Source organism: Wolffia australiana, chromosome 7, assembly GCF_029677425.1.
Source record: "Wolffia australiana isolate 7733 chromosome 7, ASM2967742v1".
NCBI lineage: Eukaryota > Viridiplantae > Streptophyta > Magnoliopsida > Alismatales > Araceae > Wolffia > Wolffia australiana.
In genome coordinates this window covers 20,090,427-20,102,541 of record NC_135841.1, presented here as the reverse complement: position 1 = coordinate 20,102,541, position 12,115 = coordinate 20,090,427, and the positions used below count along the sequence as shown (strand labels likewise).

General features: G+C 42.3%; 1 protein-coding gene across 3 annotated transcripts; it reads left to right on the top strand.

Moving 5' to 3' along the window:
* The first annotated feature begins 5,307 nt into the window (after positions 1-5,307).
* Positions 5,308-8,404, top strand: LOC144705770 (uncharacterized). Of its 3 annotated transcripts, none has more exons than XM_078578590.1 (6): positions 5,308-5,458; positions 5,524-5,538; positions 5,987-6,141; positions 6,574-7,022; positions 7,123-7,279; positions 7,390-8,404. In XM_078578590.1, exons 3-6 carry the CDS (start codon positions 6,034-6,036, stop codon positions 8,017-8,019), a joined length of 1,344 nt encoding a protein of 447 aa, XP_078434716.1. In that variant the 5' UTR covers positions 5,308-5,458; positions 5,524-5,538; positions 5,987-6,033; the 3' UTR covers positions 8,020-8,404. The 3 variants fall into 3 exon arrangements, with proteins under 3 accessions (XP_078434716.1, XP_078434713.1, XP_078434715.1); XM_078578587.1 differs by having other exon boundaries at positions 5,524-5,815; XM_078578589.1 differs by lacking the exon at positions 5,524-5,538.
* The last annotated feature ends 3,711 nt before the right edge of the window (positions 8,405-12,115 follow it).

The following is a 12,115-nucleotide window of genomic DNA, read 5'->3' as shown; positions in this document are numbered from 1 at the left end:
TGAGAGATTAACACGTGAAAACTACGAATTGAGTGAGTTCTTTGGCACGGGTCGAGCCCGTCCATTACGTGCAAGCACCAGCAGAATTATTCCATTCGGCGCCATAGTTTCCATCGTCGCTCCGGCAAGGGTCAGAAGGTCACCGTCGCCGTCACTGGCCACCCAACCCGGAGCTCGGAGTTTGGCAAAATCCCACGAGTTGGTGACGTAGGACGACTATGGGATGGACGATTTAGGGCGGATGACGAGGCTATGGGTAGGAATGGGTAAGGGATAAAACAATCCACAGAAATCACGGTCGATTCTCGGACTTAAAACCGATGAAATCTGGTGGTGCAGCTCCGACCCTTATCGAGGGCGGGAGTACTGTCTTCCCCCACCGCGACGATGCCTAAGCACCGAAATCAATACCTCGAATTCACGTCGCGAAGAAACACTCGAGAAAAGGAGAGAAGAAGAGGAAATCCAAGTCTAATTCTGACGGCGGTGGAAACTTCCCGAGAAAATACTGAGCGGAGAACACGTCGACACCACAGGGTTCAGGTATACCTCAGCACCGTAGTGCGTGTAGAGGCTGCAGGTAATTCTGCTCGTGGCGACGGCGGCGTGATACTGAACGGGCGCCCGGCGTTGTCCGCCCTGGTTGACGTTATGAAGCGGGACGCGGGTCGGGCGCGACGAACTCCGCGGCAGCGCGGGCGAAAGTCGTGAGCGGAGCGCACGGAGCAGCGCGGGCGCGCAGCGCGGGAGCGCCTGCGCTGCGCGCGGAGTGCGCGTAGCGGCGGAGCGCACCAGCGCGAGCGCTGCTGCTTGAGCGCCGCCGACGGCGGCGCAGCGCCGCGACCGGCGCACGGAGTGCGCGGAGGCGGCGAGCGCACTGGCCAGCGCGCTTGAGGCGCCGACGCGCCGCAGCGCCGCGCGACAGCGCGCACGAGGCGCGCGGAGGCGCGGAGCGCACCGAGCGCGCCAGCGCTTGAGGCGCCGGCGCGGCGCGCAGCGCCGCGCGCAGCGTCTGAGTGCGCGGAGTGCGGCGAGCGCACCAGCGCCGCCTTGGCGCTTGAGGCGCCGCCGACGCGCAGCGCGCGCGACGCGCGCACGGAGTGCGCGGAGTGTGGCGGAGCGCACCCGGCGCGCGAGCGCGCTTGAGGCGCTGCCGACGGCGCGCGCGCGCCGCGCGCGATAACGCAGCGGTGGCGTCGCGGTCGCGGCGTGCGTGTGGCGATCGCGGCTGCGCTGGCGGTGATGACGACGGCGGCAGCGGCGGCGTGGCGGCGGCAGCGGTGATGACGGCGACGGCGGCGACGGGAAGGTTAGGGCAAGATGAGGGGTAGGGCAATCCTCCAAGAAGAGTTAGAAAGAAAACTCAATTCTTGAATTATGATTGCCTAATGAGTTCTTGAAACAAATGACCTTATATAGGCCTTGGAGGAAAGAGAAAATAACTAGAAAATAAGACGCAAGGGAAAACGTGCATCACGTTACGCCAAAGGGCAGTTGTGGATCTGCCTTTGGCGTCGTGTCATGACGCGCGTGGAGACGTGCGCGGGTGGTGACGTGGCGGACGACGGTTGTGGCGTGTTGACTTCTTCGTTGACTCCTGTTGACCGAGGTGGGTTGACTTCTGTTGACTTCATCTTTGGATCCGTAACGTCTGTGTTGACCCCGACTGCCTGCGGTGACGTGTCCCAAGCTGATGCATTGGCGTCCTCGCCATCAGTTGGGCCCTGCACGTACTCTCCGCCTAGGACACTGACGTAGTTACATCCCGTTAGATAATTACCCATCCGACGACGTCATCGACAATGTCCGGCATGAATCTCTATCCTTTCTCCACCCTTATTGATGATAAGCCTTTCCTATGGGAAACCATCTTCTTGTAGTGATACATTTTGTAGTATTTTTTTTCCTTATCAACCATGTTCCATTTTAATCCTTCATACTATAAACCTACTTCATCTATCACTTATTTTTTTCATTAAATTCTCAGAAGCAACATAATGTTTTGCCAACCATGGACGTCATTCATTGTGGTTGCTATATTTCCTTTCTCCTTTGAGAATTATGATTTGCATGTCAACAAATACTTTTGACATGGCGTTGTACTCCCTGTTGATTCATTGCATCTTTTTGAGAAATTCCTCTGTAGTGTTTTTTAGTAATAGATATTCCTCGAATCTACCCCCTTGAATAAAAAATAAGATAAAAATTAGTGAATTTATTTTTAGGTATTTTTTCTTTTAATGATTTGCTCCTCATAAACCTCTCCATCACATCCCTTTTCCCACGTGATAGCACGTGTTTTTAACCAATCCTTTAAAATTTGTATTGAGCAAATTTCTTCATTTTTTCCACTTCATCCATTCATGTTGAATATTTGTAGTAGGCTACCCAAAATAATAACTCCTTCGCATTCATTTCCCTCTGTATCCACCCTAAGGGAAAAGTGATATTGTTACACATTTGATCTAGGAACATCGCTTCTTTTTCCATCCTAAGACCTATTATTTATTCACCCTTTGGCTAGATATGATCATCATCACACTCAAATGATATTATAGTATTAAACAGGAGAAGTGTGTGCATTACCTACCGTCACCTAGGAGGAAAGATAGCTGACATTTCTTCCACTAAGTTGTGAACTTTGAGAGAGCATGATCTTTTTGTATATGATTTGAGGCCTAAATTTTCACCAAGATTTTTGAACTCCCAAATATTAATAGAATCAAACCCAGAGAGAATTTGGTTTTCTTTATCATTTTTATTAGCTCATTCCAAGATAGAAGGGGTTTTCCTTACGTTGTCATACAGATATGTGCCTATTTTTTGTCAAATGTGTGACCGTTTTGAGATATGATTGATACTTGTAGGATTTCTGTATGGCATAAGGAGAAATAACAGGCATAAAAAGAGGCTATAGATGATTTGTTTGGGAGTAATAAAAAACATCAAATAAATGCAAATAATTACGCAATTTTATGCTAAATTTCATCATGTACTTTTAATTATGCCCAATTACTGGTCATAGTTAAATGGTAAATTATTAAAATCGTTCAACATTTACTGTCATATTTTTCTCTGTTATTGATCCATGAGAGTAAGCCCTTTATCCATTTGATTCAAGTCAACCTATTCTCTAATTTTCTTGATTTTATTTGAATAATATAATTAGGTTAATTGTTTTTCATTAATTGATGAAAATTTAAGATTAGGATGGGCCCACAACATGAATTGGATCAGACTAGGATGCCCAACACTCCAAGATGAGGAGAAACAGCCCACATCAAAACCTTGATAAAAACTTCAATCTGCACCAAAAGTAGTAAGTATTTTATTTCACCACAGGCCTGACGACCTGTCTATCACAAAAGTTATAATATTTTAGTTCAACCTGTATGTTGCAACACTATCACCTCCTCTATGTTGGCACCCACAGATCACACAACAATGAGTGTGATAATCACTTTGGTTTGGGTTGAGTCAACATGGCATGATTTATCAAAGTTCATAAAGTTGGTGTCCTAGAGTCTCTATCACTGCCATATGTGCCCCCCCCCTCTTCATTTTACCCTTCTTCGCTCTCACCAGCCGCCACTTGGCATTGCCAAGCACCACAAAAGGTAGGATAACTAATTCTAAATTTTATTGTCTTAGAAAATTTCCAAAATCCCTCATATGAATAGTTTTAAAATGATAATCATTAAAACCTAAAATAAATTATAAACCTTTTCTATTCAAAATAACTTTTTTATTGTGTTTTTATTTTTAATTAAATAAATTATTATTTACTTATAAATGAATAAAATTTTAAAAAACCACTAGAGATCCTAATAAAGTTTTATTTCACTAGAAATTCACTAGGTCAAAAGAAGGCTTCAAATTGTTTAAATAGAACTCAGATATATCAATTAAGGATTTTTAGTTTGATCTGGGATAAGAATTTTTCAAGTTTTGTTTTTTTAGACATAGGATGGTTGTTCCTTTAGTTCATTTAATATTATAAGCATTATTAGATTTTTTGAAAAATTTTAAATCATTTAATTCTTTGTGTAAGCTCCGAATAATAGTTATGAGGGAATGAAGCTACACCATGACAAGTATTATTTCATATAACGCAAGTATAAGATACTGCTGTCATTCTTTGCTTGGCCATATCTGAGTTCATTCGCTTATAATAATCTTTTATTTCATCATAAAATATATTTATTTGTTTCATCATTATGAATAATCTCAAAGGACTCTCTTATTGTAGGAACTATATCACACTTTAACAAGAAACGTTTTGCTGAATAATTTTCTTTTATAAGGGTTAAATGAAATTTTATGCTTCATCTTCATTACTATTAAAAAATGACATGTATATATATGTATGATAGCATACATGTATAGAACATGCGGTTTTAAGTCATTCTTATCATTTCTATCTATATAAATTATTTGAATATGTCATGTTATCATTGATTTTATACATTTTACAAGGATTCCTACGTAATCATATTTGTCATATTTAAGGTAACAAATAAAAATATGATGCACGAAAATGAAGCCTAAATTAGTTTGGAGTTTTCCACGAGCCATTACAAATTCATATGTTCCTATAAATTCTTTAATACTTTAGTATCATTTAATTTTCTAAGGAAATACTTATTCAAACAAAATTATTACTATTATAAAAGATTTATGCATATATATGTTTGGATTATTTTCATTATTACTATTATATATTTTTGCATATATATATATATAATATTCAATCCCCCAGTGGGCTTATTGAAACAATGGGCTAGGGTGAGAATCATAAAATAACTTTATTAACCTGTCAATACAGTAGATCATAGAGGTGGATTAACAGAATAGATGAAACTGGGAATCTTCCAGGTTGAGTCATCAGGCTTGGTCAACCCAGAATAAGTTAGACCATGATAATGTGGTTGTAAATATTTTGCATTACGTCGTCCTCTGACCTCAAGACAGTTTATAATGAGGGCCGATCACTTCTAATCTAAAGCCCAGATTTATTTTCATATTAAAAATATCAGTGACACCTTTTGAAATGTATAGTATGAAATGACAGTATGAATCCAAAATATTTTTTAATTTTCCCCCATTTTTCATTCATCCCTTTCATCCGTCATCTACCATTGTCCGTTAAATCATTTTCGTCCATGTCGAATGAACTGATGAAGAAGGACGGAAATATATTCGTCCAGTCATCCATCCATTGGCGAGGATGACGAAATGAAAAACGAACCGTCATCCGTCCGCCAATCCTTAAAGCGAAGCCGAGGATTTGTCTTTTTTCCTGGGGATCGTCATTCGTCACGGATTTGAAGAACAGGGAAGTCGGAGTCTCGGAAGTCTTAAGCTCAGAGGAAAGCGAAGATCTGTTCTTGGGCTACCGTTGTGGTAGCTTCCTCCATTTCAGTCGTTGCTGTCCCGGCCAGCCGTGACTATGTGAGAGGTGAGACAGCGTAACCTTGTGTGTTGCCCCTTATTTTATTTTATTTTTTTGATTCTTTGCCCCAGATTCAAGCGAAGAAGGTGATAATTCGTTTGGAGCGGGCTTCGGAGAATAATTCGCGATTGATACACCTCAAGTGTCATCGATTGAAGTTTTGTTCTTTCTGTTTTCGATGGCATTTGCTTACGATTGAATCTGCCTTTTTTTTGCCCCAATCTAATCTGCTGTGAATTGGCTCCGTCATTATTGGTTAACCATGCTGTTTAGGTAATGATTTCTGTCACTCTTCTTACGGTTACCCCGCCAATTTCGTCTCGCGATGCTTTCCTCCTCGAAAAATGTTTGACGGCACCAGCGGTTCGTTCATTCCGTTTGAGGATGTTGTTTTGTTTGGTTCATCTCTTTATCACGGCGTTCAATGTCACTTCATACTCTTTCTATTATACATGTTTGACCTTACAAGTGTACTGAATATTTCTTCATCTCATTGATTCAAAAAGTTTTGTTTTTCATTTTTCAACATCGCAGACGTGGAACGAGAACTTTCTGCGCGTCTTTCACGAGCTCAGTCGCAAATGGGGGACTCAACGGCGATGACCATCCAGTTCCTGCGTGCTCGCCTTCTCTCAGAAAGATCTGTCTCTAGATCAGCGCGGCAGAGAGCCGACCATTTGGCCAAACGGGTCAGACAGTTCACCTTCAACGATCCGAAGAATACTTCAGGGATCATCTTGCATTGAGTCCATTAGGATGAATCATTCAATGGAGAGAAGATAGAGAACGTAACCGAGTCCATTGAACTAGATTGATCTTGCGGTCTAGTTTTTTGGGTCTGTAGATAGGAACTTTCTTAGTCTCTCAAGAGTAATTGGGGCTCTCCGAGAAGTTTTTTGGTGATTCTCTTTTTAGTACAGTCTAAATTATCCCATCATTTCGATTAATATTAACTTAGCCTCTAAATCTCTTAATTGAAATCTCATTATTAGCATTATTTAAACACTCTAGTGGAAGTAAATGATAGCTTATAATCAAGAATACTTTGGATAATTCAAGCTCGACAGGATCCCCTCGAGATTTTCCTCGAATACTAAATCTTTTCTCCTTGAACCGATCAGGTCCGGGAGCTGGAGGATCAGGTAAGGGAAGTGATGGATCAGAGGCAGCAAGCGGAGAAGGCGGCAAATGAAGTTCTTTCCATCTTGGAGTCTCGTGGGATCGCTGCTGATTTCTCTGAAGTGATGGATTCCTGCTCTGATCAAGAGATCGCGCCAGAAGAAGAGGGAAAGTGTAGCTTTAACTCCGAACTAGATGGAAATGACGATGAAGCTTCGATCGAGGATGGAACGCGAGAACAATCGGATGCTGGTGCTGCTTCTTCACCCCAGGGTGGAACGCTGTCCTGGAAATCTCGCTCCAGTAGCTCAGACTCTCTGAAGAACAAGATGAAGGAAGAGCAAGCTGGGCGCAGGCAGAGACTGAGCTTGATCTCCAAGGTTGGATCCTCCTCATCGACACTTCATCTTGGCAAATCTTGCAGGAAAATCAAGAACACAGCGGGAGTGGGGTACGTATCTGTACGCAATTTCTTTAATCTTGGGTCAGCCCTTCATTCTGATCTTTTGATGTTGTTATTCACCTTTTTTAATGCGGTTTTTTCCTAGCAGGTTGGGGAGACAAGAGGATGGAAAGAGTCCATCCGATCCTGCCAACGATTTTGGTGGGAAAGAAGGAATGGAGAGAGCGATCGAGCGTCAGGACCAGCTCATCGATCGGTTCATAGCCGAGGAAAATGCGCAAAGAGAATGGGAACAAAAATTTGAGGTGAAATTTCTCGAGTTTCAACTAAACTTGGATCCAAATCTGTTCCCGTGAAGATTTCGAGCTGCATTTTAGATCACATTTCGGTGGATTTTACAATAAAACTGTTCCAGGATCCGGATGGCGAGATGGAGTCGACGATCGGCAGCGAACAACACGATGAGAACACCTCGGAGCTGCAAGCTGCCACGGGAGAGGAAGCGCTTGATCCATCGCCGGCGGACAAATGCGACGAAAAAGACGATGAGGCGGCGGAGAACGGGAACAGCGCCATCGGTGATCGACCGCCGTCAGATCATGGGGGCGAGATGATGGATCGCGCGCGCGAAGCCGAGGCGGAGGAATCCGAAGGGGACCGAATCCTGGGAAGAAATCCATCTGCGGAGAGACCATGTTCGTCGTCGGCTGGATCGGACGGTCGGAGAGCTGCCACGGAAGCGTGGGCGCTGGTCGAGAGTTCCGTCCACGATCGACGGGAGACGAACAGAGGAGCCGAGAAGATCCTGGGAGCGCTGCAGCTCGCCAGGCTGTCTCTCCGGCGAGAGATGCAGAGATCTGAGCCCCGGCGCGGCGAATCTCCGGCGATCGAGATTCCGTTCGGGGCGAGCACTCTCTTCAGGCTGCCATCGGAGATCAACAGCAGCAAGATAACCGCTTCAAACCTCGCGACGACGATCGCCGCCGGCTTTCCATCCTCGTTGCGCGGCGGTGGCGCCGCCGCCGCCAGGCCTGGTGGCCCCTAAGGTTTAGGGACGGACGATGGCAGTAGACGGACTGAACGACTTTTCGTTCACTAACGGAACGGGACAGGGCGGGAGTTACGGGTGATAACGATGCAGGCGGCACGAACGATTTGTCGTCATCGGTTTCCGAACTGGGGACGGGCCGTCCCGGACTGAGGATGACGTATGACGGATTCTGACGGCCTGGATAAAACGCTATCGTGCAACGTGCATCCATTATCCGGACATGTCGCTATCGTGCAACGGTCTACGATTCAGTGGCGATCCGTACCATGACCAGTTAGCGTTGTTGTTTTCTGTATATGGAATGATTCTGGATATGGACACTGATAATGGTTTTTTTAGCTGTAGAATATAAAAACAAATGTGTGATTTTTTTAACTAATGATTTATTTGATGAGGGTTAAAGTCTGGGAGAGGTAGAGGCGTGATTGTGAAAGCCTGACGGCCCGAGTGGCAGATTCAGAACCCATCCCAGACCTGAAGCTAGGGTTTGATGATCCTGGACTGGTCCCCTATTTTACCAAGGACTTGAAATTATCTAAAGTTTTGCCAGGTTCATGTCTGATCATGTCTGGTTTAGGTCAGGTCCAGGTCCAATCATGTTGACTAGCCCATGTCAAAGTGAACGAAGAAAAGTCCAAATGAAAAAATTCTCACCGACTTACTATAGAAGGGATAATGTATTGGAAAGTAATCTATAAATTTCAAAAAATAACAATAAAAGAAAATGAGAAGAAGACCAAAAGAAGACAATAGGATTAAAAGAAGTAGAAAATAAAAACAAAATGAAAAAGAAAACAAGAAGAAAGGAAGATGAAATGGAAGAACAAAGAAAACAAACGTGAGAAGAAATGAGAAGGATAATCACAAAATCGAGAGAAACAGGAAGAAGAAAAAGAATATAAGTGACAAGGATATGAAGAAGAGAAAGAAGGAGAAAACAAATGGAGAAGAAGAAAGGAAGATGAAGGAACTAGCCCTCAAACAGTAATCGGCTTGACCTGCCATTCCATCTTGAAATGGCAGACTGACAGTCCTAGTGTTGCCTTGTCTGACTAGTATCCAGTCCTATATGTTGATCCCTGCTGGCAGCTAAGACGAGCTGTGACCTCCCAACATTCATCAGTTTAATTTCGTGATTTTTTAAACCATTGAGTATACTATTTTTTATGCAACATTACTATTTTAAATGTAATGTTCATTAGGAAGTGTAATTGATTATCTACAAATCCTACGCAGATAAACTAACACTGTTATTATTAATTTTCTTAAAATTCCGAATCATTTTGAAATTTAAATATCTAGGTAACTTCTTAACCATAACATTATCCATGATGCGAGATCAGTCATCAAACAAATGTTGCCCAGACTTTTACATTATCCTCTATTATACCATTGTCTGGAGATCATCCTTTGATTTTTGGGTGAACAGATGATGTCGATACTGCTAACAAATGATAGGCCACATACAGGTTGCCAATCCCTACTTTGAACTAAGGTTCACCATTTTTGACTAGGGATAGGTCAGACCCCGCTGAAATCGGACCGGCAGTTTACCATTTCAGGGTGGACAGCCTCTGTCCAGATCCAGTTCTGAGGGTCAAACCGGACTGGGGCCAAATTTTGGTCAACACCCCAATGGTGTTCTCGCTCATTGCCCCCCCCCCAAATGGGGTTGCTCAGGTACCACTCTCCTCGTTCTCCTCCCCGTCCTCCCCCATTGTAGCGTTTCTTCTTATTTTATTGTTACTCTCTTTTTATTCTTCTATTATTCCTTTTTCTCTTATTTATTATTCTTCTATTAATATTTTCATCGCGATTTCTTCTTCTTTTCTTATTCTATTTTTAATTATTTTCTTCATCATTGTCATTTTATTTTCATGTTACTTTATTCTTCTTCTCTTCTTCTTCCTTTCATATTCATTTTTTCATATCCTTCTTCTGCTCTTCTTATTTGATCTTTTTTTTCTTCTTCCATTCCATTATAGATCAGGGACGCGGACGGGACGGTTTTTTCATCTCCGGATGAAAAAATCGTCCCATCTGAGGGCATAGACAAATTCCGGGACAAAAATTCGTCCGAGGGACTGCCAGACGGGACGTTGTTCATCCCATAGGACGAAAAACCCGTTCGTCTGAAAGACTCGGACGGCGGACGGACGAAAGCTGGACGAATTATTAGTTAATTTTTTGATAAAATTCCCAAAAAATCATTTTTTTATTTGAAAAAGTGGAAAATTCAATATTTAATCCCTCATTAATTTTGAATAAAAATTACTTTTATACATGATGTTATCATCTTATTATAGTAATTAATTGGAATAAATGAGTACTTTAACAGATAATGAGGGTGAAATCTGATTTCCATATCCCCTTTATCCTTTAATTAATTTCCCGAAGATTGCAATAAAATTTTTTAGAGTTGTACAAATTTTATTATTTAAACCCCAGCGTTACAAAATTATTTTTATTACAATGGTGTCTTTTTTCAAGTTAATTATTGAAATATTTGTAAAATTTAATTCTAAAAATTTTAAAGATCTTTACATAATAGAAAGTTGAAGTTAAAATTCATTATTTAAATTCCAGATGAATGTAGATATTTCATTATTTAATCCCCAACTTGGTCAATCTAATGAAATAGTGATTGAAGAAGTCATTTCCAATTTAGAAAGGTGGGTATTCCATCATGAAATTACCATGCTTAAATATGTTACATGGTATGCATAATTGATCAGATTTTTTAGATACTCTTATCTCCATCTTAAATTGAAATGGCTAAATATGTTGTTATTGAAAATTGCAGATATTTGTTACATCCAACCTTCCAAATGTCAATTAGAGTTAAAAGGAAAGCTGATGGCGCAGTGCCAGCAGCAGCACCAGAAACGTCTTTGGAGACGTCATCATCGTCCCCGACAGCTCTAGCAGCAACCCCGGACACGTCTTCAGAGGCGTCACCATCGCCCTACACCGCCAGCCATACGTGTTCAGCCCGTTCGGCAAGCCAAGGCGACGGTACGCACGCCCGGATTCAAGTATTCCGGGTAACGAACCCTTTATCTTCGTCTTTACGTCTTCGTTTACCCACTGTTTTCAGTCTCGTATTTTGTCGTTCGTGTTTTCTTACGCACTGTGATCACATGTACGGAGGGAGGTTCGACCCTATACGGATCTCCCCTCCCCCCTCCCTGTGTTCATTTTGTTCTCCTTGTCTCCCTTGCTGTTTACTCCTTTGGTCCTAGGTCATAGGATGTCCTTCTATTGTGTCTTTGAGTTATTTTTGGTCTAAGCAGTGAAAGAATTCTGATATCTAACTTGGTCAAAAACTTGACTTAAGCGGAAGCGTTCTATGATTCTCTTATGAGTTCTAGGGGTTTGAAACTTTTTCTTGAACCTCAAACTCAACTGGATTACAATCATCTATTCATAGTATGATTGTATGAAACACATTTCCATCATAAAGCAAATAAATAACATACCATTGCCATTGGTAATGATGAAATGGTTGAAGTTGATCTAAGAAGCTTTCCTCTTGAAGAAGATGATGGACTTTTGAGCCTCCCTTGTGTTTGGCCTCTACCGGTATCCACACGATCTTCCCTTGGAGGTGAGTTCACTGGTGCTCTCACAGATCCTTCTCTTTGACCCCTCCTTGTTCTCCTTTGCATGCTCTTTGGAATTCTTCCAATTCCAAGTGAGTAGGAGAGGAAGGGGATGAGAAAAGATGAGAGAGAGAACCAAATTCGACCTGGAGTTGGTTGCTTGTGCCCAGGGCCCACATTTCCTTAAATAGGGCTCTCCACATGTCCTTTGGCATTAATTTCCATTATGCCATCAATTAATTATAACTTCACCTCATAAGATCTTATGTGTGTGACCCTATAGGTTCACTTCTCATTCTAGTTTAATGACTCTAATAGTTGATGATCATCCAATCAACTTTACCAGTCAATTAAATTCATAACTCACTTATAATTTAATTGACCTTGACCAATTTAACCTAATTGGTTAGTTGAGTCTCCTGCCATGCCATAAGGACAAGCTTCACTTGCATTAGCCTAGAAGACAAATGAATTTCATCCATGCATTT

Bases quoted from the DNA above. Each gene is read 5' to 3' on its own strand.
- LOC144705770 (XM_078578587.1), top strand. The intron at 6,142-6,573 runs GTCAGACAGTTC...TGAACCGATCAG, and splicing joins CCGACCATTTGGCCAAACGG to GTCCGGGAGCTGGAGGATCA. The intron at 7,023-7,122 runs GTACGTATCTGT...TTTTCCTAGCAG, and splicing joins AAGAACACAGCGGGAGTGGG to GTTGGGGAGACAAGAGGATG.